This window comes from Cervus canadensis, chromosome 32 (genome assembly GCF_019320065.1).
Source record: "Cervus canadensis isolate Bull #8, Minnesota chromosome 32, ASM1932006v1, whole genome shotgun sequence".
In the NCBI taxonomy this organism is placed as follows: Eukaryota; Metazoa; Chordata; class Mammalia; order Artiodactyla; family Cervidae; genus Cervus; species Cervus canadensis.
Genome location: NC_057417.1, coordinates 21,438,389 through 21,465,845, shown reverse-complemented (window position 1 = coordinate 21,465,845; position 27,457 = coordinate 21,438,389). Strand labels below are relative to the sequence as shown.

The 27,457-nt window shown below is 43.7% G+C and overlaps 1 protein-coding gene across 2 annotated transcripts; it reads right to left on the bottom strand.

The window, feature by feature from the left end:
* Nucleotides 1-528: 528 nt before the first annotated feature.
* Nucleotides 529-26,922, bottom strand: NIPSNAP2 (nipsnap homolog 2). 2 transcript variants are annotated; one of them, XM_043455272.1, is made up of 10 exons: nucleotides 26,724-26,918; nucleotides 17,357-17,496; nucleotides 17,229-17,274; nucleotides 14,258-14,352; nucleotides 13,854-13,924; nucleotides 12,912-13,052; nucleotides 11,751-11,782; nucleotides 6,909-7,003; nucleotides 2,825-2,908; nucleotides 529-1,677 (listed from the first exon to the last, which is right to left on the bottom strand). In XM_043455272.1, the coding sequence occupies exons 1-10, from the start codon at nucleotides 26,813-26,815 to the stop codon at nucleotides 1,613-1,615; spliced, it is 861 nt and encodes a 286-aa protein (XP_043311207.1). In that variant the 5' UTR covers nucleotides 26,816-26,918; the 3' UTR covers nucleotides 529-1,612. The 2 variants fall into 2 exon arrangements, with proteins under 2 accessions (XP_043311207.1, XP_043311208.1); XM_043455273.1 differs by lacking the exons at nucleotides 13,854-13,924; nucleotides 17,229-17,274 and having other exon boundaries at nucleotides 26,724-26,922.
* Between the last annotated feature and the right edge of the window lie 535 nt (nucleotides 26,923-27,457).

Sequence of the window (27,457 nt, the reverse complement as noted above, 5' to 3'; positions counted from 1 at the left end):
TCATTCTGCCAGTTTTCATTAAGTAGTTTAGAAAGTAGCTCCTGATCAATGATTCTTTCATTCACATCCTGCTAACATGCTCTGAGCATCTAATCAGTAGAGCAGCTGCTGCTGAACTGCAGGTTTGCCATGGCAGAGTTCACGACACCCGCTCTCCCCATCTGTTTCCTGTGCCAGCAAGAAGAGCCAGTTACAGAAATTCAGAGCTGAAGGGTCCTTAGACGCTACTGAATTCAACCTCCACATTTTATAGGCTAAGGACCCAACACCAAAGAGGGCAGGGACCCCATCAACGAGCAGAGCCTGATCTTCCATCGGCGGCCCCGACTCCCAAACACCAGACCACTATGTGCTGGTATATAGACACCCACTCCCCATAACACCTACCATGTGGCCATAAGAACCAGCTGATGAGCTTATTTTATTCTGTAGACTCACACATGCCCGCTGAACTGGGACAAGCCATCTTTCAAGAGTGATGGGCTCACTCTCAGAATCAGTTCATTAAAAAAGATCACATACATATAATATGTGAAAATTAAGAGGATTTTTATTAACTTTTATATGTTCTTGGAGAAAACCATTCACATGTAAAAGTTTGACATTTGATATGAGATTTATTCACACTTTAACATAAATTCTTTGATCTGGGGGTCAGACATAATTTTTCATTTCAACAGGACTTTCACATGATTACAGTCACAAAATTGGCACTATTAAAAAACGAAATCAGAGCTAGACAAAGTATGCAGTTTTATGTCAATTTAAATCTCAACATGCACACCCCCCTCCCCCCATTCATGATCTTGGAAGAATCTGCTGTGAGCTTACTAAAATGCAGGTCACAGATGACTGTTTACAAAATAAAACCTCTTTTCCTAGTGCTACTTGTTTTGTTGTAGAAAAATATTACAAATAAAAATTAGTGCTATTCAAGGTGTTCATTTCAAAGTCACATATGATACACAAGTTCAAGCCATCTTTTCCTCGTGTATAAAGACATCACAATACATAAAGTGGAGACTGAATTACTGATCAACCACTTCCCCCTCAGTAATGACACAGTTTACTATGCTGACATTAAAAATGAGAGTGAAGTAAAACATTTCCAGGTATTGAGTACACTTATAATTTGTTCCTAGTCTGAAACTCAGAAAAAAATGCTACAGAAACATGATGAAATTTATATTTCTTCCTGATACAAGAAATCTGTCTAAAAAATCTGTAATTATAAAACAGATTTGCTCTTTATAAAGAAATGGCTAACTTTTTTTTCCCATGGTTAGATTCTTACTTGGAGATGACTCCAATTTTCAATTGGGCTCTCTTTTCCTGGGGGGGTGGGGAGAGGTGGCTTGGTATTAATATTATACGGTATATTCGACAAACCTAGGGATATTTCAGAGGGCTACAGCGCACTTGTACAATCAGCCAAACTGTAACAGTTTCCTGTCTTGTGATTATGTAAATTTTAAAGAAAAGAGGTCTTTTACAAGCTATATACAGCAGTTTACATTTCAGTGTTTCTCTCTCACTTGTAACACAGTTCAAGTTGATTGATGACAAGCACATGTCACATAAACTTCTGTAGGCACATCTCCATTCTGTTGCTTCACTGGAGGGGCGAGGTCTTCTGTGGGATCATGATTCTGGATTCCATTTCCTGAATAAGTGGGACTGAAAACAAGGGCCATAATCACTGGGGCTCACTGTTTTCTAAACAGATGGCAATAAATACACACTAACAAGTAGGCTGCGAGGATATTCATTCAGAAGACATGCTGCCTGAAATCAGAGTAGTGGAATACTTAGGACTGGTCTCGGGCAGAAATAGACAAGCTAATGACAGATCAGCTGACATCCTATAATGTGTCATTAAAATATTCTGTCAGGAGATGTATTTCATGTGTTGGAAATCAGGAAAGTCTATATTGTGAGTAAAATGGTGCTTTCTTAAAAGGTTCTTTGAACTGAATTAAAATGTATATAGAATCAAATAATCTGTATATCCTATATATAGCAACAATACACTGTACCTGTAACACCATCAGTGCTGAGGAAACATGTCTTTGGGACCTGATGAAAGTGTAAGAATAAGCAGCAAAGCCACATACAGTTAGAGGATTTATGATATATGAACTAACAGACAAGATAATAGTTATTTTCCAGAACAAATTACTCTTTGGTCTTCCTGGTAGGGTACAGGCTTAAGTGTACCTGACGTGCATCATGGGTGTACTTATTACCTGCATTGGTAATAATGTCACTGGGTGGCATTCAGTCTGGCTGTTTTATTCTAAAAATCAAGCAACTAGGATTTCATAGTGTATGTATTATATATACACATGAGTATACACAGATGTGTAGGCTTACATGTATGAACACAGGCATATACACGTACATAGGGAAAGTTTAAATATCAAAGTAATTTTCAAAATTACTTTTTAATTGCTGTATTAAATTGTAATGCTTTAGGGAATAAACAGTTTTGATGAGAAAGCTTAGGAAAAATTTATTGGTATGATAAATTTCAGAGAATACAGAAATGTACCAAAAAAATGTAATGACATAAAATTTACAACACAAAGATCTGAAAACTGTACTAGACAACATGTATACTTGAAAGAATGAATATTCTCTATTGAAAAAGTCATGTAACTATCAAAGAAAAATATGACTATCTCTCTATTCCCTCAACCTTACAATTCACCATCTGACAGCAACACATTATTTTTTTTCAAATACACCATGAGCTTCAGGGTGAAAGAACATTAAAACAATGAGATGAGAAGAATGAAATGCTTTATGCCTATTAAGATATTACCTGTATAATATACTAGTTCTTCCCAGCCATGTTTATGCCATGCTGCATTCCGTATATCTTCCCTGGTCTGAAGATCCTTGTAAGCTTAAAAACAGCCACACAGAAGAATTAACCAAACATAATGCCCTACATTCCACTCGTACAGTGGGGGAATGACTCCAGGACCCGCCATGAACACCACAACCTGCAGGTGCTCAAGTCCCACTGCTGGCCCTGTGTATCCATGGCTCTGCACCCTCGGATTCAACCAGCTGTGGGTTGCATAGGCCTGTGTGTATCAACTGAAAAAGATCCATGCGGTCGAAACCTGTGCTGTTCAAGGGTCAACTGGATGTCCAGTAAGTGCTGATTCAGCTGCTCATCTTGTTTTCTCAAACAGCCTACATATCTTCCTCGACCTGTGATGGGGTTACGTCCCAATAAACCCATCATAAGCTGAAAATATTGCAAATTGAAAATGCATTCAATACATCGAATCCACTAGAACATCCCAGCTGAGTCCCCCTTACCTTGTGTGTGTTATGTGTTAGTTGTTCAATCGTGTCCGACTCTTTGTGACCCCATGGACTGTAGCCCGCCAGGCTTCTTTGTCCATGGGATTCTCCAGGCAAGAATACTGGAGTGATTGCCATTCCCTTTTCCAGAGGATGTTCCTGACCCAGGGATCAAACCCTGGTCTCTTGTATTGCCGGCAGATTCTTTCCATTTGAACTACAGGGAAGTCCTTCCCTACCTTAAACGTGCTCAGAACACTCATGTTACCCTACAGCTGGGCAAAATCATCTGATGCCAAGTATATTTCATATCAAGTGTTTAGTACCTCACGTAACTGAATACTGCACAAGAAGTGAAAACCACAGTAGTTGTGAGTGTACCGGCTCTTCACCCTTGTGACTGCGCAGCTGACCGCTGCCACCGCCCAGCATCATAAGAGAGTGTGCCAAAAGCCTGGGGGAAAGCACAATTCACACTTCAAAGTTTCTACTGAGCATGGATAACTTCTGCACTGTCATAAAGTTGAACAATTTTAAGTTGAACCATCGTAAGTCAGGGACCATCTATATTCCATGAACTTAGTACTAAGCTGGGCTAACTGTGAGCTGGTTATTCTGAGTAGAATTGTCAGGCCATGTGGGAGAGGCAAAACAATCTGCTCTCAAGGCTTACAGTCTAGTAGATTCAAGATGTGCCTTTACCAACCACGTGAACTTCCTCATTAATTTGTTAAATCCATAACCAGAAACTGTCAGGCCACAGATAAGCAATAGGAGATTCAATTTTACTCAGTATTTATAAGGCCCTGCAATGATCTGGGAGACTGTGTTCACAACAGTGGAGAACAAGGCGACTCCACAGGGCGAACACAGCTGACCAGGGAAAGCTCCATGGAAGGTACGATGTGACCAAGTGGGGCTTCCAGGTTGAAACCGACATTTCATTGTCCACACGCAGGAACTGGAGAGAAAAGCCCTCCAGTGGAGGGAAGGGCTGAGGGTCAGGGTCCTAGGGGTACAATCCAGATACCTCACTGGGTGCTTTGGTTTCTGCTTCCTAATCAGGCGAGATCCTTCCAACCACTGAGTCAGGAGGGCTCCCCACTCAGTTCTAGTCCTGTTTTGGGTCTTCCTTCTCCCTGTGAGAAGACCTAACCTTGCAGGCCGAGTAATTTCACCAAAAGTTCCCCACTAGTAAGGGAGTGTAAATTGATTACATAACATTTTGAAGACACTGAAGAACAGAAGGAAAAGGAAATCCTCTACCTCTCACGACCCGGGTGAAAATGGCTAAGATCCAGGTGACAAGCGGCAGTCTTCTTCACGGGGTCAGGTGCACCCCGCGTGCACTGTGTGGGGACTCCCCCTTGGAGGGAACACAGGTGGGAGGGGCCTGTGTTCTTTAAAAATTTTTCTTAATTAAAACAAATTTGGGGGGATAAACTATACATAACAAAATTTACTATTTTCTTTAAAAAAAAAAAATTTTTTTTGCCACAGCATGCGGCACGCAGGATATTAGTTCCCTGATCAGGGATCAAACACATTCCCTTTGCAGTGGAAGTGCAGAGTCTTAATCACTGGACCACCAGGGAAGTCCCTATTGTAACTATTTTTAAATGTATAATTCAGAGGCAATAAGTACATTACCTTGTGTCACTACCATTATCATCCAGGTCCAAAACTTTTTTATCAGCCCCAATTAAAACTTTATCCATTATAAACCATCTCTTCCCATTTCCCCTCTCCCCTCAACCCCTGGTACCTCCATTCTACGTTCAGTCTCTATGAATTTGCACAAACATTTTGTTCATCTGTTAATGGACTTTTGGGTTTGGGGAGGCTTTTAAAGATGGGAGGCACTGAGACTGTTCACATACTGAGGGAAGGAGCCCACGGATGGGGTGATGGAGCAGTTGTGGCCGCAGCAAGGCCTCGAGGGAGGAGGGGTGCTGGTGGTGGGGGTGGAAGGCCGGCATCACGTGCGAGGGTAACAGGAAGGGGAGCTCCGCCAGGGGAAGACCTGCTTTGAAGCCAGACCGGCTGACGTCTGAGGCTGGCCCAGCTCCTGCACAGCTGCGGCTGGGGTGATTTCTTTACCACGTCTGAGTCATGGTATCTCATTTCTGGTGTGTGGCTGTCAGGGCTAAAGGGAATGGTGCAAAAATAACCAACACACAGAGGTGCCTGGTAAGTGTTGGTTCTCTTTCTCTAAAACAGATGGATAAGTGAGGGTAAGTTGTGGCCAACTGAGAATGCATCTCTGCACATCTCAATACTTTTTCCTATGAGGTAGGAAGTGGGCAGTGGACTTTTGGGACACTGGCTGGAGACACAAAGGAAGGTGGAGATGGGCGCTGCCTGAGAGTAGACACGAGTCTGACCTTGGCCCGGGCCAGAGTACGGGGTCCAGACACTCCGGTCCCCGTGCTCACTCGTAGGCCGCTCTCACAGGCCCCTCCAGGCTGGGGAAGGGGAGGGGTCTGTCTCTTCAGTTTAAATCCTCTGGACAGATCATACACTAAAAAATCACAATAAAAACGACCTCACCCCTGCCTCAAGCCTGTAAAGGTTAAGTTAGACTTCACTGGTCTGCTTGCAGACGTCACCTTGTCCCGGAGCCTCCGGCTGCCCCAGCAGACGCACGCCCCTGCAGCACTCGGCGGGACCAGAGAAGGCAAACCCACACCTCAGCAAGTTAATACGGTTTAGGGTTTGGAAATGAGTCAGGCTTTTCATCTTTTTAACGTTAATAACCATTTACAAGTGTTCCCTGGTAGCTCAGATGGTAAAGGATCCGCCTCCAATGCCAGAGACCTGGGTTTGATCCCTGGGTCGGGAAGGTGCCCTGGAGAAGGGAATGGCTACCCACTCCAGTATTTCTTGCCCAGAGAATTCCATGGATGGAGGAGCCTGGTGGACTCCAGTCCACGGGGTCGCAAAGAGTCAGACATGACTGAGTGACACATAACTATTTACAAATGTGCCCAGAATGAGCCAAGCTGCCGCTGTGACCTGCTTCCTGCTCAGCAAGAGAGACGGACACACACAGCCACGACCATGACCACGCATGTGGTAGCAGGCTCTGGGAGCTCAGGGACAGTGACATTCAGTGGGGGATGAGGAACATCCGAGTCAGGCCCAGAAAGGCACCAAAGAAGGTGTCAAACCAAAGGGCGTGGGGACGGGAAAGGTGTGAGAAGACGCCTCAGAGGACGACAGATCCAGACCCGAGGCAGTCAGTGGGCCCTCTTGGAGGACATCTTTCTGTGTGGAGTGTGGGACTGTCCCTGAGAGAGCTGGGGCATGTTCAGAAAGGGAGGCTCGGACACCCTGTGAAAGGCCCGCAGCACCTCTCTCAGCCCTGCCCTCACTCTCACCAGCTCACGAGCAGCTGAGCGTCTGGGGACCCTTCACTGTGGACCTCTTGTGCTGGGGGGCCTAACACCTACCCTTCCATCTGCGGCATCTGGGTCAGCTGCAGTGTTCCAGGTTCCTGACCTGAGGTATGATTTACAGGCTAGGACAACTGATTCAGTAATGAATACTGAAATCCCAGGAACATAAAAATGAAAGGGAAAAAAACATACCCCAAAGATGGTGCACCATATAGAGCTGCCCAATCTGGGAGAAGAACCCTCCAACTGCTTCATTACCATCCTGTCTGAAGCGAATGGCACGAGCCCTACGAGAAAAAACACAACGTTCAGATACCGCATTAGGTATGTTAAAAAAGTGAGTTTCCGCCATTCTCAGTGCAAGTTGTTCAGAACAAAGAATACTTTAAAAATTATTGAATGTATTCAAAAGTTATTTTAATGTACATCAGATGTCAATCTACCTTTCTGTAGCAATATTAGTCATTTTTGTAAAACATGTAGAGTAATTCGTAACTATTAAAACAAAAACAGCATGAGCTACGTGGTTGCAGTCCTGATTTTTTAAAAAATGGAGATGTCTTTATTTTATTTTGCGTGGCATGTTGGATCTTGGTTCCCTGACCAGGGATCAAACCTGCACCCCGTGCCTTGGGAGCTCGGAGTCTTTAATCATGGACCACCAGGGAAAACCCTGATGCTAACTTCTTTAACCTTACATTAGGTGTTACATGATCACAATCATCACCCAAAATTACAAACCTGATTAGTAAATTATTAAAATTAGGCAAATTACTATAGTGTCCATTTTAACCCAAAGAGGGGAAAGCCCTCCATATTCATCCATAGTGATAAATGTTTAGGATTGTTCACTTCATTCGGAATTTTTCTCATCCACTTTCTCAGTAGGCAAAGAAAACATACTTGCCTTAGCCTGGAAATAATCAGAAGCATGTACTGAAGAGAAGATCACCATCTTAAATAGTTACCTATGTGCCAAAATATAAATTGCATGCTGAACTGGGCTTTGTAAATAATTTTTTAAAATAACTGAAGAATAAACTAAGTACTTCTCTGTAGATTCCACATTGGACATGTCTCAGTAACATGGAAAAATAGAAATGAGTGATTCTATCCTGTGGGCAACTAAATTACTACATTTCAGGGGACCACCCACCAATTCCTTAATAAAATGATGTCTATAATCAAAGTGTTAGGTAGTTAGAACAGGAAAAAGAAATCCAAAATGGCGGTGGCTGAAGGACAAAGAAAGGAAAAGCCCATGAAAATGAACAAAAGAAAATCCGAAGACTGGAGTGAGAACGTCAAGTCAAACAAACAGCCCTCTTGGCTAGCCCAATTTGCATAGGACAGGCTCAGGGGGGAAGAGACAAAATGTATAAAAGGAGGATGCCAAGACAGACTGGGACCTCTGCTTTGGGGTGGGCAGATACCTATTCTAATGAACACCCCCCAAATTAAGTTTCTGGGGATAAGTTTTCTCAGGATAGCTCTGAAGAGCCAACACAGCTTGTCAGGAATTATACTCCAAATAGATAGGAGACAGATCGCCTGATCCCTGAGCAAGGAGGGACTTGAGCCATTATGAATGAGGCGTGTTGTTTCTGGGTAAATACCTCCAGCTAAGTTGAAGAAAGTTTCACAGTTCTCAAGAAAAATATTCAGATCCTATAGGATCTCAAAGAACGAGCTGGAGAGTTCTCAGGGTGGCTACAATCTCCCTCTGGGGGATCCTTCTCCTGGCGAGGGGGAATTCGGTTGGCTAATGCCCCTACTAATCCGTTATCACCACACTGATGCTGCTTTTGATTGCTCCATGTATTATCAATTGTCTAACCCATTTTGTCTCTGCCCAGGTCAACAAGCTACAACATGCAGTGTCAGTTCAACAAAGATATATAAAACTACACCCGACCACAGAAAATATCACTCACCCTTAGATGGACACGGCTATAAGGACTCTGAGGCTTAGATTACCAAGAGGGGGAGACCCAATGCCCCTCACCATCCCAGCTCAGCAGGAAGTAGCCAGAGAAACCTCGATGCCCCTATTCCCAAAGAATTGGGCCTCCTATCTCTTGAGGGGGGAATGTTAGGTAGTTAGAATAGGGAAAAGGAGTACAAGACAGTGGTGGCTAAAAGACAAAGAAAGGAAAAGCCTACAAAAACAGAACAAAAGAAAACCTGCAGACTTCTGGCGAAAGAGAACTTCAGGTGAAACAAACACGCCCCCTTCTTAGCTAGCTCAATTTGCAAAGGGCAGGCTCAGCAGGGAGGAGACAAAAGGAGGTAAAAAACAGGAGGAAGCCAAGAGGAAGCCAGAGGAGGAAGGCCTCTCCTTTGGGGGTGGCCTGCCCTCACACCTTGAGGGTGTACTATCTTTTGTTTGCCAAATAAAACTGAGTTGTAACCAAGCTGTAATACTGGCCCACCGTTTCAAATCTTTTTTTTTTTTTTCGTTTCAAATCTTTGCTGCTGCGAGACAGAACCGAGGAAATTACACACTCCCCCAACAATAGCATACAATCAAGTATGTATTTCTTAGTTTTCAAATGAAAGGGAACGCTATCTTGTATTAGTTAGCCTTGATGATCTAAGAAGAAAAGAGTTATTAGAAAGAAAGGTTCCAGAACTGTTTTTGGAGGTAAAAAGATCTTAGAAATTATCAAGCCCAAAGCAATAAATTTCATAACTGAAGAAAAGAGAACATATATAAACTGAAAATAAAAAGTCATAGCTCCACTGTTCCAAAGTGGCTGTGCCATTTTACATTCTCACCAGCAATGTATAAAGGCATCAATTCATTGACAACCTCATCAACACTTGTTATTCTTTTTAATTACAGCCATCCTGGGGGGTATGAACCGCTATCAATGTGGTTTACTTCACATCTCCACAGTGACTAAGGACATCGAGCAGCTTTTCACATGTTTATCAGGCATTCATAGAGCTCCTTTGAGGAAATGTCTATTTAAATGCTTTGCCTATTAACTTTTTTTCAAATTTATTTTACAATTTTATTTTTTATTGTGGTAGAAGGCACCTGACATTAAATTTACGTCAACCATTTCCTACTGTACAGGCCAGTGGGGCCAAGTCTATTCACACATTGTTGTGCAACACCTCTCTCCAACATTTCACTTGTAAAACTAAAACCACCCACTAGGCACCAACTCCCTTCCGCCAACCCAGGCCCTGGCAGCCACCATTCTGTTTTCTGTTTCTTTGGTTTTGACTACTTTAGAAACTTTGTATTAGTACGTGTCATTTTGTAATGGGCTCACTTTGCTTAGCACAATGTTCTCAAGGGTAACTGCATGTGGCAGGATTTCCTTCTTTGTAAAGGCTGCATAAAATTCCACTATATGTGCATGCCATATTTGTATCCATTCATCTGTTGATGGAAATTTACCTTCCTTCCACCTCTTACCTCTGTGAATGCTGTGATGAACAGTGCTGTGCAAATCTCTCTGAGATGCTGCTTTGAATTCTTTTGAAGTAGGATTGTTGCATCAGATGTAATGCTATTTTTAATGTTTTTAAGAAGTGCTGTATGAAAAAACATTTTCCATAATGGCTGCCCCATTTTATATTCCTACCTACATTATGCAAGGGTCCCAACTTCTCTGTATCTTTGCCAACACTTGATATTTTCTGTTCTTTTGATAATGGCCCTTCTAAAGGGTATGAGATGGTTGGCATATATTTGTGGTTTTGAATTGCATTTCTCTTGTGATCAGTGATGCTGACCATCTTTTCATCTCCTTTTTGGCTATTTGTATATCTTGGGAGAACTGCTTTTACAAGTCTTTTGCCAATTTTTAAATTGGGTCATCTTCTCATTATTGAGTTGTATGATTTCCTTACATACGTGGGATATAAGTCCTTTATCAGATATGTGATTTGCAAAATTTTCTCTCAGTCTGTGACCTCTCTTTTAATTTTTAAAACTGTATCCTTTGAATCACACAAAAGTTTTTAATTTTGGTGAATTATAATTTATCAGATTTTTTCTTTTGTAGATTGTGATTTTGGTGTTTAAGAACTCTTTGCCTAACTCTATGTTACAAAGATTTTCCCTTATGTTTTCTTCTGAAAATGTTACATTTTAGCTCTTACACCTAGGTCTCAATTCATTTTCAGTTAATTTTTATATATAATATGAGGTAGGGATCTAAATTCATCTTTCTGCAAGGATATCCAACGTCTCAGAACCCTTTGATGAAAGACTATCTGTCCCCATTGAATTGCCTTCGTACATTTGTCAAAAACCAATTGTTCACATACGTGAAAATTTGTTTCTTATCTTTCAACTCTATTCCCTTGACCTAAATGCTGTCTGTAGGTCAGTACCACACTGTCTTGATTACTCTAGCTTTGTAGTCAGGTTTGAAGTTGAGCAGTGAGTCCCCCAATTTTGTTCCTCTTTTTCAAGGCTGTTTTAGCTATTTTGGGGTCCTTTGCATTTTTAGAGTCTGCTGAGATTTTGACTGGGATTCTGTTGAATCTGTAGATCTACAAGATAGAAAAACTGGTATTTTGCTAATTAAACAATGAAGAAAAAATGGAAGCAGTTATATCATTGTGGTGTCCTGTTTATGTGACAAAAGCAACATTTCAGAAAAGATAATATCCAAGAAGAATATGAAATAACCTCATGTACCACTGGGGTTTTGTTTTTATAAAAAGTCCTTATCTCTTGGGAGATATATGCTCACTCAAATACCCAGAGATGCAATGTTATGTTGTTTGGGATTTACTTTCAAACTCTGGCTGGGGCATTTAGACTTAAGCAAGACTGGCCATGTGTTGATAATTACTGAAGTTAAGCAATGGGAGGAAGGAAGGGGGTCTGGTGGTATTATTCTCTCTAGTTTTGTACTTGTTTGAAAAATCTCATAATACAAATATGTCAAACAAAACAACAGTCTAATATAAAATTGTGGCATGGACCCCAGATTTTATTTCTAGAATTAACACTATGGTGTAAAAGACTCTAAGACTTACAAACTCATCATTTGGTAATATACTCACCAGTAATTGCCCCATTCAATCATAGTTCCTGGCTGAAAAGAGATTTGGATTTGGTTTGTTAGTTCTATGAAGAAATATGGAAACAGCAGCATGAAAAATATCAGATAACAAGACTAACTGAGAAATTAGTTTTAATAATGTGAGATCTAACAAGTAAAAAAATGTAACAAAGCAACATTATGCACTCTGTTCATACCTATCCTACGGTGGGAGTAATAATTCTATGGCTTCATCTAAGGAGACAACCTATACATAAGGTTAAGAGTTAAGGTCATCCAGTTATAGCTATGAAAATCACAGTTAGGCCAATCATGATTAAATTGTTGGTACCTATCACACTTTATTGAGAAATTTTAGTTTTTTATTTATTAATTTTTTTGCTGTGAAGCAGGTGGGATCTTGCTTCCCCGACCAGGCATTGAACCCATGCCCTGTGTAGTGGAAACACAGAGTCCTAACCAGGGAAGTCCCTACTGTGAAATTTTAAAATAATTCAATTTAATTAAACCTAACAAAGACATTCCTTGATTTTCTCCCCCCCCCAAGTATAATACTGAATGTTAGACCACTGAGATCTACTGATATGTTTTCAGTTTAACTATGCTGTTATCTGGACATTTTTTTCAGTCGTGTCCTAGCAGGGAAACATCTAGAAAGTTGTAGAAATATTATTCCCCTTTTCTCTTACAGTGCTGTATAATGTATTCGTAATCACACGCTTATTAGTTGCTCTAGTTCAATGACAATAGATGCTATATAATGTACCTGGTGCTGCATTTTAGGTATTTTCTCTTATGTCTAAGGCTATAAAAAACAAATGTGCTTAGCAGAAGAGAAAGAATGAGAAAGAAGATTAAAAAAAAAAAGAAACAAGGGACTTCCCTGGTGGTCCAGTGGTTAAGACTCTGCTTCCAATGAAGAGGGGCATGGGTTCGATCCCTGGTCAGGGAACTAAGATCCCACATACTGCACAGCAAAAAAAAAAAAAAAAAAGACCAAACAAACCAAAAAAGGAAATGAGGAGAAGAACTGGACAGGGGAGAAAATGAGCCAAGCACACATCACAGAACACATGCCCAGCGACTGCTCTCAACATCGGGGTGTGCATCCTGCTGCACAAAAGAACGAGGGGACATGGTGAGCTCCTACTCCAGGACTTACTCGGAGCTGGTAGGATCTGAGTTCATATATGTTCGGTCCTGACCGTGGGATGGGTTCATTCCAGAAACTGAACTCCAACAGCAGCTGATTCTTTCTCGAGAGAAGCATGTTGCTTCTTGCCTTACGGAATTCCGAAAATTCCTTTGAGTGAACAAAGGTGCTCATGAGATTTGCTAATATTTATATACAATATAAACCTACCTGAGTAACATGTATGTTCCTCCTCTAGTAGAATACTATTATAAACAGGGTCCCTTGGCTTGAGACAGTCCCAGTTCACATCTTGTTGAGTCAGCAAAATGGCTATTAGCATTCCCTTTCACTTTCAAAAGTGTCCAGGTTTAGACAAACTTCACAGTCATCTTGATTATTTGAATGACAATGGAAACAAATTTAATTTCCTATGTTTTTAGGTCATCCTGACAGTGTTTGACAGCATTTTAAGGCAGATGACATGGATACCTCAAAACATCAGATAAACTAAAAGCCATTTATATAGGGACAGGGAATCGACACACATTTTCTTCTCTAATAATGTTAAGCTGGTAGAATTTTTCCATGAACACTTTTCTATTAGTGAAGGGAGGGAAGAACAGCAAAGTCAGCCCAAGGTGAAGAATATGGATTGGCAGTTCCTAAAGCAGGTATGTGTTAGGTAACTCAGGCTGACTGTGATGACTAGGTTAACTTACTGGCTTCAAAGGACCAGCTTATCAGTTCCAAAGTACAACTGACTTTTACAATAAGAACTGTTATTCTAATAGTATTACAACTGATGACTCTGTTCAAATACAACTGCAAGAAACCAAATAATAAAATCTTTACTACCGAAAACTAACAGTTTGCTTACAAAAACTGATGCTAGGAAAGAGTCATTTAATTCTGTACTAACATCTACTATATCAATAGTCTGAATAAGCAAACATTTTTCAAAATCATTACCTGATTTTCTTTGAGTTTACTCATCACCTCTGTGAGGGCTGGATAGCCTCCTTCATACCTCCAAAGGTGAACTGAAATATATTTTAAAAGATAACATACATTTAGACTTGTATGATACTCTGATCTTGAAAATATTTCAGATATGCTTAGTGTTAATACAGTACAAAACTGTAATGTGTGTTGGCCTGAGTTATACCGTAAAGTTTCTATCACAGATTCAAATGTGAAAAATGATCAAAAAGGAGTTTCTGCGGTGATTTACTGAGAAACTACTTCAACCATAACACTAGATCAAGACTTGGAAAGCTTTGATTATAAAAACAAGCACTAAGTTGAAAGTCATTTATGTGATGACTTAAAGGCTTAAGGAGCAAGTGTTTATCCCAAAGACGGCTGCTTCCTACCAGCTTGATCCTGCTCTCCGTACCACGTGTTCCAGGTCCCCACCAAGGTACAAGGGTAATGCTTGTCTTCATGAATCTTTGGCAACACCTCTTGACTTCAAGAGAAGAAAGAGCAACACTAATTAAACAAGCAACAAAATTACATCAGGTGGATAACACACGGTCAATAATAGGAAAAGGTCATCTACTCTGTCTTCTGACAACTGACCTCAGGATATGTTTATGATGCAACAAACTACAGAATTACGTTTTTAGCTGAATTCTGTTATAAAACTCTAATGGCCCAGTTATCAAATGCTTAGGTTACTGATGACCCAGCTATCTAGAACAGTGGTAAGTAACTCAAGTAGATTGATAAAAATGATAAAGAAGAGCCAAAGGTCCCCGAATTCCACAACTATGAGACTATTATTCACCGTTTCAGGAGAAAAAAGCACTTAGGAATGGTGATATGTATAAAAGCTAAGTTCTGGTGGTTCCAAAGACAGGACGGATGAGAGTAATGGGAAAAGAACGTGCGAGAAGCGAGAAAGAGACGAAAGTAATGTTGAGGATGGGGGAGATGACAGAAGTGGCCTGAGAGGCAGAGGAAGCAGGGGCAGAGACGGGCGGGCTTTAAGGAAGAAGATGAAGCTGAAACACAACAGAGTCTGGAAGCACCTCCACCCCACCGATCCCAAAGGGCATCCACGGTGCAGCAGAATCCAAACGAAAGACACAACATGAAGTACAAATTGGTTTCTATCCAATTCAACCAGCTAAGGGGATGTGAAAGGATGTGAAAGGTATTGCAGAATCCCACACTGGAAACAGCGCCCGGGCTGTTGCTGTCCATCACACGTGGTCATGGCAGGGTGTTAGCGAGCAGAGGTGGCAGGGCCTCACCCCATGGAAACCCTCCCACAGTGCAGATTTTAATGGACAGGGAAAGACCAAGGGAAGAGGCATGGCTGAATCATACCAAGAGGAAAGCTAAAACCTGCACGCTTTTTTGAGTAGAAAAATTAAGACGAAAAAGTACAATACAGATCCAACAATGGGTGCAAAAAGATATCAAGGGTCAGAAATGGAACCTGTTCAGATTATTTGCTGACATCAGGTGATATTAAGCTAGTGATCATCACTCGATGTTGGGGCCCTAAGATGGGGTGGATGTGACTAGTTAATGGAGAAAAGCTCTGAATGGTCTTATGTCTAACTAACTGAAAACTCAAATGTCTTTCTGACCAAGTACAATGACCAAGCCATGTATTATTTTTTGAAGGGTAGCATTTACTTTTAAAATTAAGACCAGATATTAAATCTATTTGATGTGTGACCCATGAATGTTCAGAAGTAACATGGGATTGATGGAAATTGGGAAAGATGGATTATGTTAGGGAAACGGAAGTGGGTTTTCTTTTTGCCATAAGACATGAGCAGGAAGTAAAGAACCCAGCACTGGAGTAAGTGTGGCTGACGGAAGCCCGCACAGATGACCGACGTGAATCGGGGCTGTTAGGTAGGTAACCCCAGTACCCAGAACTGGATGGGCTGGGCAGAACCTCATTACTGGAGCCCCTAAAAACCAGGCAGGTGTTAAGTCTTTATGTACTGGAAACAGGTTGCTGCTGAAAGTTCTAGAGAATAGGAAAACAGGATGAAGGAGAAAACAGAACTCAAGCAGACCAATTTGACAAACTTTTGGGTAATGGATTGCAGTGGGCTGGGGGGAGGGGAGGTTTGAGGTACTGGTGCAGCTTCAAGCCCAGGAAGGCAGTCAGAAAGGGCTACTTGGAAATGGGCCTCAACCGGCCTGGAGAGGGAAACAAGCAAAGAGAAGCAAAATGCACGTCAAATGAAGATGCCCAGCCCTTAGTGACGGACTGGTCACAGAAAACTAAGGCAAGAGTCAAATAAAACCACAGGTGAGTGTCACACATGGGGAAGCGGGAGGAGCAGAGTGATTCTACATTTTGAGTTTGAAGTGAGAACAAGACTTTCAAATAGAAACATGAGTAGATGGGCAGGAATCTGAGACAGGAGATGAACTGATAAAAAAAATAGAACAGGAAAGATAATCCGGGGAAATATAAGCATACAGAAAATTTTCATCTTATGAAAAGAGGTTTAGAGAAAAACCATCTGCTTTGTTTTAGGTCATTTTTTAAATAAAGAGAACAGTGCCGAGGTGAGCAAGAAACTACCCTAATGTTACCTTTTGAGACCCACCTCCAAAAACAAAACAACAAAAGATTTTTTTGCTTCTGAAAGTTAGGCTGATTCTGGTAACAAAATCATTTGCTTTCTCATGAAAGCAGTAGATATGCACGGTTTTTAAAAAGCGCTTTTAAATCATGTTTGCAGACAACTGATCATTGAACTGCTATTTCTATTAACTTAAGAGCTGGTACACTTAATTCTCTTTGGCCTTAAAGTTTACAAATTCTGTAAGAGTATGTGGATTTCACATCACTCTAAGAATCTGCTGAATGGATTTGAACCCAGGCAGATGGAAGACTGAAAGAAATGGCAGCTCTACTGAAATCATACAGGGCTCTTACACTGCAGGGGTACTTAGGCGTAAAACTGGAAATAGGGGCAGTCCCAGGGACGTGCAATCTAACTCTTAATGTTCAGAGCTGTCCAGAGATGGAGCATATGAATGTATTTAAGAACAGTGTCAGGAAGGGCTCCAGAAAGGACTCAAGCACTGGATGAGTAGCTGGCCTGGACAGACTAGCAAGGTTCCTTCCAACCTGAAAGTCCAGTAACATTCCAAAGTCTGACAGTCTATGCAGACTTCGGTGAACCAGTGCTTAAAATCAGAATGCCCTTGGTAACCCCACACAGAGCTCAACTTAAGAGCCTCTCAATGTTCGGCTTTAAGAAGAGGCATGAAAGATCTCGTTCTGCTATCAAGGGTTAGTGCAACCAACAAATATTAAAATCATTACTTTTCCCCAAGTAAAGGATAGTCTGGTATACACACCAAATTTTGTTGTATGCTTCTAGGCATTCCGGTTTAACATTGTGAACTGAAACAAAAGAAAATTCAACGATAAACTTATGAACCAAGGGAAAAACGTTAACTATGAAGATAGCAAACCTAGGACTCACACTGTAATTTGTACAGACTGCTGGTTTCCTTTTTGGCTAGGAGGTTAGAGTGAGCATCTTTCCTTGGGTCAACTTTCCGGACAAACAAGGATTTTAACCAGCTGTCCTCTCGAGGTCTGTTATTGGAAGATGTCAATTTCCTACGGAATCACAAATGCAAAAATCTGAGTTTAATCAGAGGTACAAAGATGTCAGGGTCTTTGGGTGGCAGCGCGTGGCACACCGTTTTCATAAACTCATCAATCCGTCAGCAAACACGCCCTGGGCACACATTTGAAGCCCTGTTCTAGAACCTGAGATATCATGTGTCCACTTTCCGCGCCAACAGCGTGCACTCTGAACGCAGGAGCAAAGTGTGAGAAAAGGAACTTCGGCAATCCTCGGAGAATCCTCACGTGCATCTCCATGAGTCCCGCTGTGTTCTTCCCTCCTCCGAGGAAAATTTTCAACATAGGAAAAACATACATGGAAACTGAGAACAGTCAAATTCACAGAGAAAGAAAGTAGACCAGTAGGTTCCAGGGGCAGAGGAGAGAATGGGGAGATATTAATGGGTGAGGAAGATGACAAGGTTCTGCAAGTAGATAACAGTGACGATTATACAACAATGTGAATATACTTAATGTCACTGAACTGTACCCTTAAAAATGGCAAATGTTTTATGTATCTTACCACAATAAAAAATGTGAAAAGGAATATACAGAGAAAGTGACATGAATTCCTTCCTTAAAAAAATTATTTTACCCCTAGAGTCAATTTTAACTTACAAAAACCTAAGAATATAAACCTCATTAACATATACATGACTTGCTAATTTTCATCTTATAACTGAACTTCTACTGTACACACTGTTGGAGTGATGATTAATCTGACTGAACTAACAAGCAACATTTTACCAGTGAAATTTGAGCTGAGTGTTTAACTCCCATATGCTTGCAAGTGGGATCACAAATTTGTGTGACTTCCCTAGAGGGCAGTGTGACATTTATCTACAGCAAAATGCAAACTGTGTAGGCCTTTTGGCCTAAGGGCTGCACTTGCAGTTATGTCCGAAGGGCAGCTATATTTAGACAAGTGCACACAGCTGAATGCAGGAGAGCATTCCTTACTGCCTTCCAGTTTGTTCCTGGTAAAGGCAATCTGGACTCCATTAATGGGGACTGGGCAGATCAAACAAGACAGATCCAAAATCAGGATAGAATGCAGTCATTAAAAAGAATGAGGTACACCTACACACACTGACATGTTGGTATCTGAGTTCCGTGGAGAAAGCAGGCCCAGAACAGTGCCATAAATACACACACAAAGTGAAATGCTAATAGTGAGGACATCCAGGCTATGTGACTGGGCTTGGGGTGTGAGGAGTGAGTTTTCCTTTTCACTGTCTAACCTTCTGCACTCTGAATTTTCCATATACATATATTATTTTTATACTTAACATTAGCTAAAATATCTAAAAGTGCATGTTTACAAACTCCTTTATAGGTAAGCTAGATAGGTATATATAACCTGAGAAAAGATTTTAAAAATTAAAGCCTGGTAGGGACTTCCCTTGTGGTCCAGTGGTTAAGACTCTGCTGCACGTCAAATGCAGGGGCTGCAGGTTCAGTCCCTGGTCAGGGAACTAAGACCCCACATGTTGCATGGTGTGGCAAAAAAAAAAAGAATGAATGAATTACAATTCACATATCACATAGAATTCTACTCTTCCACTGAGTGGAAGAGCCAGACACGTAAGTTCAAAACCAGACAAAATTAACCCAAGATGTTAGAAGTCAGGGTAGTGTTACCCTTGACAGAGCTCACTGAAAGAGACACAAGAAGGGCTTTGAGGGCTTGTAATGTCCTGTATCTTGACGTGGGTGCTGGTTACACAGTTGTGTTTATATTGGGGGAAATTCATCAAGTTATAAATCTAGAATTTGTGTACTTTCTTGACTGTATGCTATACTTCAGTAACAATTTTTAAGTTAAAAGGGCAAGTATTTTAAATAAAATAACGCATGTAAGATCTTAGTTCCCTCACCAGGAATTGAACCCACACCCCCTGTGCTAGAAGGGGAAGTCTCAACCACTGAGCCAGGGAAGTACCTCTCTTGTATATTTTTAAGTACACATTTAACACACTTAAAACATGTAGGACAGTACCTGATTAATGGTCAGAGATTTAAAAATTATTTTTAAAACTACTTTAAAAAACTAAAAAAAGTTATATATAAAAACTACTAGATCTTTGAAAGTTGCTCAGTTGTGTGACTCCTTGCAACCCATGTCCATGGAGTTCTCCAGGCCAGAATACTGGAGTGGGTAGCCTTTCCCTTCTCCAGAGGATCTTCCCAACCCAGGGATCGAACCCAGGTCTCCCGCATTGTGGGTGGATTCTTTATCAGCTGAACCACAAGGGAAGCCCAAGAATATTGGAGTGGGTAGCCTATCCCTTCTCCAGCAGATTTTCCCGACCTAGGAATTGAACCTGGGTCTCCCGCACTGCGATTCTTTACCAATTGAGATATCAGGGAAGCCCTTAAGTATTAGCCCTTTAGCAAAAATCAAAATCATATGGTATTTAACTGTTTTCAATTCATTCTTTAATTATATAAACTAATTCTGAAGATGGCAGTTCTCCAATGAATCATGGTAAAATTCATTTCAATAACAATAAAAACATTTTGTCAGTTTGTTTGAAGTATTTTCCTTTTTTTTTTTGGCCCTACGCAATGGCTTGTGGGATCTTAATTCCCCAACCAGGGACTGAATCCAGATCCTTTGCAGTGAAAGCGCTGAGTCCTAACCACTGTTCTATCAGGGAAGTCCCGTGTTTAAAGTATTTTAAACACACCACATTTTAGGATACTGGGTTAAATAATATCATGAAGCAAAATGGCAAGCATATAAAATTAGTGATATGCAAAGTAGAAAGTTTTAAGATTTGTGAGCAGGACTTTGTACAGTTCCTTGAGTTTTAATTTTAGATTTCACATTTACTAAACAGAAATTGTGTTTAAAAATATGTTTTGGTTAAATAAATTTTAAGACTTTAGGAATAACAATTATGAAAAACTAGGAAAGAGATACAATGGAAGTTTCTGAAAACATCGGTACTAAGGAACTTCATTAAGAAGTAACTCACCAAGGTAAGCACTACTCACAGTTCTTAATGAATCCTTCCAGAAGTACATAGACAAGCATATGCCACATGCACACATATCGCTATTTAACTCCTAGTGTATTTAATGCTTTGTAAAATAAGAGCATAATAAAGAATTATTGACAGGCTAAATCTGGAGGGGGGAAAAAATTCTGAAGTAATTCTTCCCTTCCTCTTTAGAATTTAAGGGGATTACAAGTTAATAAGCACGTACTTCCTGTCAAGCTCTGGACAATTTGTCTATGTCTTCTCATTTAATCCCCAGAACAATCTAGCAAGGTAGGTTACTATTGCATTTGAAGGACTGGACCCCAGAAGTTATTATTACTCAACCTGAGCTAAGAAGCGGCAAGACAAAAAATATGAACCCAGATCTAACTATAAAGTTCAAAATATTTTCACTGATAAGGGACACCTCACCCACACGAATCTCCCCAAGTAAGCATTTGTTCCAGATTTTTAACACCAAAGGGATTTACTTTAGGACAGGTAAGATGAAGTAAGGGTTATGACAACACTTTGTAAACTAAGATTAACGTAAGAAACAGTCAACATCACGGGACACACATAAGAACCCACATGCTGTTTACTTGTCAAAGTTGGGTAGCAATTGTCTTGACAAATGAAAGGCAGTGTGACTCGGCATTAGTGCCAAATGACTCTTGACCTCTGAAATCTTTCGAGTGGCAGGTGACTGAAGCTGCCCCGGGTGCCCAGTCCACCTCACTGAACCATGGCAATGGGCTGAAGGAGCCATGCCAACAGCCATTGGCACTGCAAGGCCTGGGCTGGGCTGGCTCTTTACTGAGAGCAACAAACACAGTGATCAGCTGTTTTTACACCATCATATACGCGTTGGGTGGTACTTTACGTGGGGTAGGGGGCAGCATATCCAACAAAACATCTTCTTTTATTAATTTACTATTATTATTTCTTTTGACTAAACTGCAGGGCTTGTGGGATTTTTTTTAGACCCCGGACCAGAGATTGGAACCTGGGCCCTTGGCAGTGAGAGATCAGAGTCCTAACCACTGGATTTCCAGGGAATTCCCCCAAACACTAGATTTTAAACCGAATAAGCATTGAGGGCCTGGCTCAGTGGATACAGAGATGAACAGATGCTGAGTCTGCCCAGTCTCAGGGGAAAAACCTATCAGTAAACAGACAGAGCGGTCATGGACACCGTGGACTCGCAGGCACTGCGGGAACTCGAGGGAGTGACCCGTCTTGGCCTTGGCCGGCAAGGAGCCGGAGGGACTTCAGGGCAGAGACTCCGGCTCCGTCTTGGAGGACAGGCAAGACAGGTGCACGACGCTGCTGATAATTCCAGTCATAGGAACAACGTGTCCAGGGGTATGGAGTCGTGAAGCCATGTGGCGTATTTCTGGAACAGCAAAGCGTTCAGGAAGGCAAGAGAACACGGTGGGAGGACATCGAGGGGGACAATGGGAGGGCAAGGCGGGGCGGCGACGGGGAGGGCTGGGCTCCCACGCACCAGCCTGGCAGCTGGACTCTATCCTATACGTGGGGCAATGCCAGCAAGTTTTCAGAAAAGATCTAGGAGTAAAAAGCAGCCTGGCAGTGGTGAGGCGGGTGGGCGGCAGGAAGAAAGGCATGGAGCATGGCTCCTGGTGGGGTACGTGCCCAGCAGGACCGGGCATTCAATACTCGCTGGACAGACCGAAGGATGATCCTGGGTTCAGATGATGACGAGGGATGAAGCGCAATGAATACATTCAAGAGATACTCCTGGGAATTCCCTGGCAGTCTGGTGGTTTGGACTCTGTTCACTGCTAAGGGCCTGGGTTCAATCCCCGTTCAGGAACTAAGATCCCACAAGCTGCATGGCATGGCAAAAAATTTAAAAAAACAAAAACAAAAACCCAACCAAACAAAAACCCAACAAAACAAAAGAAAAAACTCCTGAGGAGAAGAGGAGGAGACTAGGGTCCTGTTTAGGTGTGGAAGACAGTTCTGGGTTCAGTTGGAGCAAATCACAGAAGGGAAATACATTTAACGTGGAGACCATGGGATGAGGCAGCAGTGGTGCAAAGGGCTTTGGTCACCTCATCACCAGGCATTTACTGATGGCGCACTGCACGTGCCAGGCTGAGGAACAAACCCGGCCCCGACTTCACAGAGCTTGCTGTGCCGTGGAAGCAGGCAGACAGAAGTAATCACGGTGCAAAGCAGCAGAAAGGAGCCCCTCCGTGAAGACAGACGGAGGTGGTGGGTGTAGCAGCGGTGGCGGAAGGTCGGCCTCACGGAGACGTGGACCAACTCTCTGGGGAGACACTTGTTGAGCTCCGGACTTGGAAGACGGGGAGCAGTCTGTCAGGTTGCTGCCGGTGGGAGGAAGGACATTCTCGGAAGCAGAACTCTACCTGCTGCCAAAGCCAGGAGTGTGTGAATATGGCAGGGGTGAGGGGGAGAGGGGAGGCCGAAGGACTGGATCCAGAGAAGAGTTCTGCCTTAAAGCGGGAGCTATCGGACTCCCCTCCCCACCACCCAACGCGCCCCCCCCCCCGAATCCCAGTGAATCTGTCTTCACTGTGGCTGCTAGAGAGAGCTGTCCCCAACATTTCATTCTGAAAAACTTCAAACACAGAAATGAAAGAACAGTACAATAAAGACCTCTATGCCCTTCATCTAGATGGAAAAATGATGACTATTTTATCCTTCTGAGTCTTTATGTGTATTTTGTTTATTTTTACCAAACCATATGAAACCAGAGTGCAGACATTATACTACTCCATCCTTCAATACTTCGGCACACAGCTCCTAAGATCAAGGACAAACTGAATCTCTAATAATATCACATCTAAGGAAAACAGTAATCCTATAATATCTAATACCTACTTCATATTAAAATATCCCCAATGGTTCCTAAAATGTTGTTTACACCTTTTCTTGGTGGAGGTGGGGTGGAAGGGAAGAGGAATGAGGACCTGGGCAAGGTTGACATGATAGAGATCTTTCTAGCAAGAGACGGTCCTGCCCAGAGTTCTCCAGCTGCCCCCTCACCAATGGCTTCACGTCCACACTCTTCACAGGAACCTAGCCAAGAGCTGCGCAGAGTTGAGCTAGGGGCGTGTTCCTGCAGAGGCAGAGTCAAGACATGCCGGAGGCAGAATTAACAGGTCTGGCACCTGACGAGATGGGCGGGAGCAGCGGGGGAAGGGCATGGGGAAGATCTTCTGGTTTCTGGCCTGGGGCACTCCGTGGAAGATGTTCCCTTAGTGGGGAAAGTGAGCCCAGAAGGGGCAAGCAGGATTAGCAGGAGGAAGATGAGTTAAGTTTCTGCACCTGGTCATTTCCAGGGTCTGGGGGAAAGTTCAGTAAGCAGCTGAGCGGGGGACCTGGCACTGAGCAGCACTAAGATGTGTGTGGCAAACAGGCCTCCCAGGAACACTTCCGCCGTCCCCCTGAAACCACTCTTGCAAGGTCACCCACAACACCCCTGCTGGTAAGCGGTTTTCTTCTGTCATCTTAACCTTTTACCAGCATCTGGCACAGCTGACCCACTCTCTCTTTGCAATACCTCCTGCCCGGGCACTGACCCATAACAATGACCTCACAGCTGCCCCCTCTGGCTCTCTTGCTGCCTCTCCTTCCAGCGTCTGGCCTGTAAATGACCAGATGTCCCAGGGTCTGTTTCTCAGCTCTTTTCTATCCACACTCCTCAAGCAATTGCACCCATTCCTATAGTTTAAAAAAGCATTTTATTATGAAAAATGTCAATCAAAGAGTACACTGAAACCCATGGATCTATTAACGTTTTGGATTCCTATATGCTCACGACTCTCAAATATGGTTCAGACATCTCGCGGAGGAGTCAGACAGCTCCAGAAGGCCAACTGCCTACTGGGCCTTTTTGTCTGAATAGCTCACAGCCATCTCTAGCGTCACCAGGTTCAGAACTGCCCTGGACCCCCGCTCCCCTCCCTGTATCTGTCCTTCCTTCTCTGAATGACCAGCAGTCTCCCAGATGGCAAGTACCTGTGTGCCTTATTCACTGATGTCTCCCTGGCATGCAGTGGGCACGCTCACCGTGGGAACAGCTGGCTCTCGGTGAACGGCACCAGGATCTGCCCAGTTGACCATCATCCTGATGTGGTCCCCTTTTCAAAGTCTGACTGATCTTTTAAAAATATAGATCAGATGACGTCATACTTGAGTGTATACCTTTAAATGTTTCCCATGGCTCTCAGGATAAAAATCCAAGCTCTCAAAATGGCTTGTAAGGCCTGGAATTATCCATCCCTGAGCCTGGCCACCTGTTCCCTGTCTTCACTGCTGCTCCTAGATTTTTCTGGGGTTTCCCAGCCTGCTCTACTATTCCCATTTGGGGCCTTCATGGCCACTGATCCTTCAGGTCTCAGTCTAATGTCACCTTCTTAAAGAGGCCTTCCACGACTTTGGCTGGGAGGTTCCCTGAGTTTCCCCCAGGGCACCTACCTCATTCTCTACATCTACAAGGGTTTTCACCACGGCTTCCTGGGGAAAGCAACCTGCACTATTATGCTCAAGTCAACAGAGCCTCAATGACATTGTATACATTCAGTATTTGATAGAATCAATGAATTCACTGGGTCTGGACTGAGTCCTTTCCAATGGAGGAAAAAGTCCTGACGCTGGGAAAGACTAAAGGCAAAAAGAGAAGGGGCAGCAGAAGATGAGATGATTATATAGCATCACCGGCTCAATGGACGTGAATCTGAGCAAACCCCAGGAGATAGTGAAGGACGGGTGCGTGGTGTGCTGCGTCCATGGGCTTGCAAAGAGCTGGATGGGACTGAATGACAATACTGAGTCCTGAAGATCAGAACACCAACAGTTAAGGCAGACTAGAGCCCGGGAAAGAGTCAGAAGGTACTGGGGACCCTGGATAAAGACACAGACTGCAGTGTCAAGGGCACTGGTCCCACCAGGAAGTGGGGGTACCAGGTCCAGTTCTCCAGTTTACGAGCTTAAAGGGATCTTGGGCACTTTAGGTGAACACTGTCAGTGTCAGCTGTCTTTTTAGTCAAGAATAAAATATCAATTTCACGGGCTTTTATCACTTGTGTGAAAAAAGCAACAGGAGATACTAAATAACAGAATAAAGACAAAAGGAGGCCGACTTGGTGCTCAACTTGGAAACAATATCAAACTGTGAAACATAACTTGAACATGAGCCCCAGGAAGGGTACTGGGCCTGAAGCCCGACAAACTTGGGGTCAAATGCCTTTTCCAGCCACGTGTCTCAAGTTCTCTGAGGTTCCTTCTCCTCTCTAAAATGCAAATCCTATTACTTCTTAAGATTGTTACAGGATTACGTTAAGTAAACCATATCAGAATCAAGCTGGCCCGCATTAACAACAGGTAGCTAGCTCCTTCCCTCTTTCATTTTTAAGTGTCAAGTGCATTTTCTACGGGCTCATTGTTTAATCAACAAACAAAAACATAAACGTTCAAAGTACCTAACAGAAAGACACCGAGTCAGCAAATTGACGTGCAACTTCGTAAGGGCTTTGCTTTTTCAATTTGGGAAGATGGGGAATGGCGATGTCAGGGATGGATTCAGAAAACGGAACACTGAATCCAATGAGGTTAGAAAAAAAAGTTTAAACATGAACCCCACGCCGACTCAGTGCTGATAACTGTCCATACTTTTCGGTCCGCTACCTACTTTTAAATACCCGTCTTCACTACCACTCCCTTGACCTGCACTGAGGGCTCACCCCGGACGATGCGTTATTTTATTTTCTTCCTCCCAACAACCCAGGACGTGAGGGTGTCTCTACTGCCATGTGCGATGCTGACACTGAGGCTTCGCGCGGGCGAGCATTGGTCTCGGGCGGTCCGGCCGGAGCCCCGCGGGCCAAGTTCAAGGCCTGAAGCCTCAGCCACGCGCCCGCCGCTCGGCCACCGCTCCGGGTCGCGCCGGGTCAAGGTCCCCCAGGCCGGGCCGGCTCGGCGCGCGGACGTGGCTTCGGCGCCGAGCGTCGTTCTCGCCATGACCTTGAGCCCGGCCGGCCGGACAGGCGCTCGGACCCCGCCGAGGCTCCGGCTCGCCCCGCTGCGCCGACCGCGGCCCCGGTCCCGCCGCCCCGCAGCCCGGGCGGCCCGGCCCCGTGGGGAACGCGGCCGGGGCGGAGACCCGCGCCGGGGACCCCGCGCCCTCCGCCCCGCAGCGGCCCCTCCCCGGCCGCTCCCGGAAAGGGCGGCGCTGCTCACCGGAGCCCGGGCAGGAGGCTGCCGGGGCTGGCCCGCCGCAGGAAGCCGCTGGCTGAGGCCGCTCCGCCGGCGCGCAGCACTCGCGCCGCCATCTTGCTCCGGCGCCTCGGCTCCCACCGCCCGGGCCGCCGCTGACGCCGCCGCCACCGCCTCCGCCGCCACGGCCGCCACGACCCCTCCCCCGGCCGGGCCCGCCGAGGCGGGGGCGGGGCAGGGCGGGGCGGGGCGCGCGACCGCTGCCGTGCGGGGGCGCGGCCGCCAGGGGGCGCTGTGCGGCCACAGTGGGTCCCAGCGCCGAGGTCCCGCGACTGCGAGAAAGGAGCGGGAAACCGGAGGAACAGATTTTGACTTTAAGCGCCAGCGAAAGGAGTTTGGTGCGCAGCACAGGTTGCGCCAAAGGAACAAGGGCCAGGCTTGTACGTACGTGGAGAGATCCACAAGGAGAGAGTAACACGATTCCTGGAGGAATCCAGGGCCTGGGGGGCGAAGCTGGGAGGCGGGCTTCTCCCCGGATAACTTGTTTTGGACTTCGCACCATGTAAATATATTGACTTTCAAAAATAAAATACGCTTTATTTTTATTTATTTATTCTATTTAAATTATTTATTTTACTTTACAACATTGTATTGGTTTTGCCATGCATTGACTTGAATCCGCCATGGGTGTACATGTGTTCCCCATCCTGAACCCCCCTCCCAACTCCCTCCCCATCCCATCCCTCTGGGTCATCCCA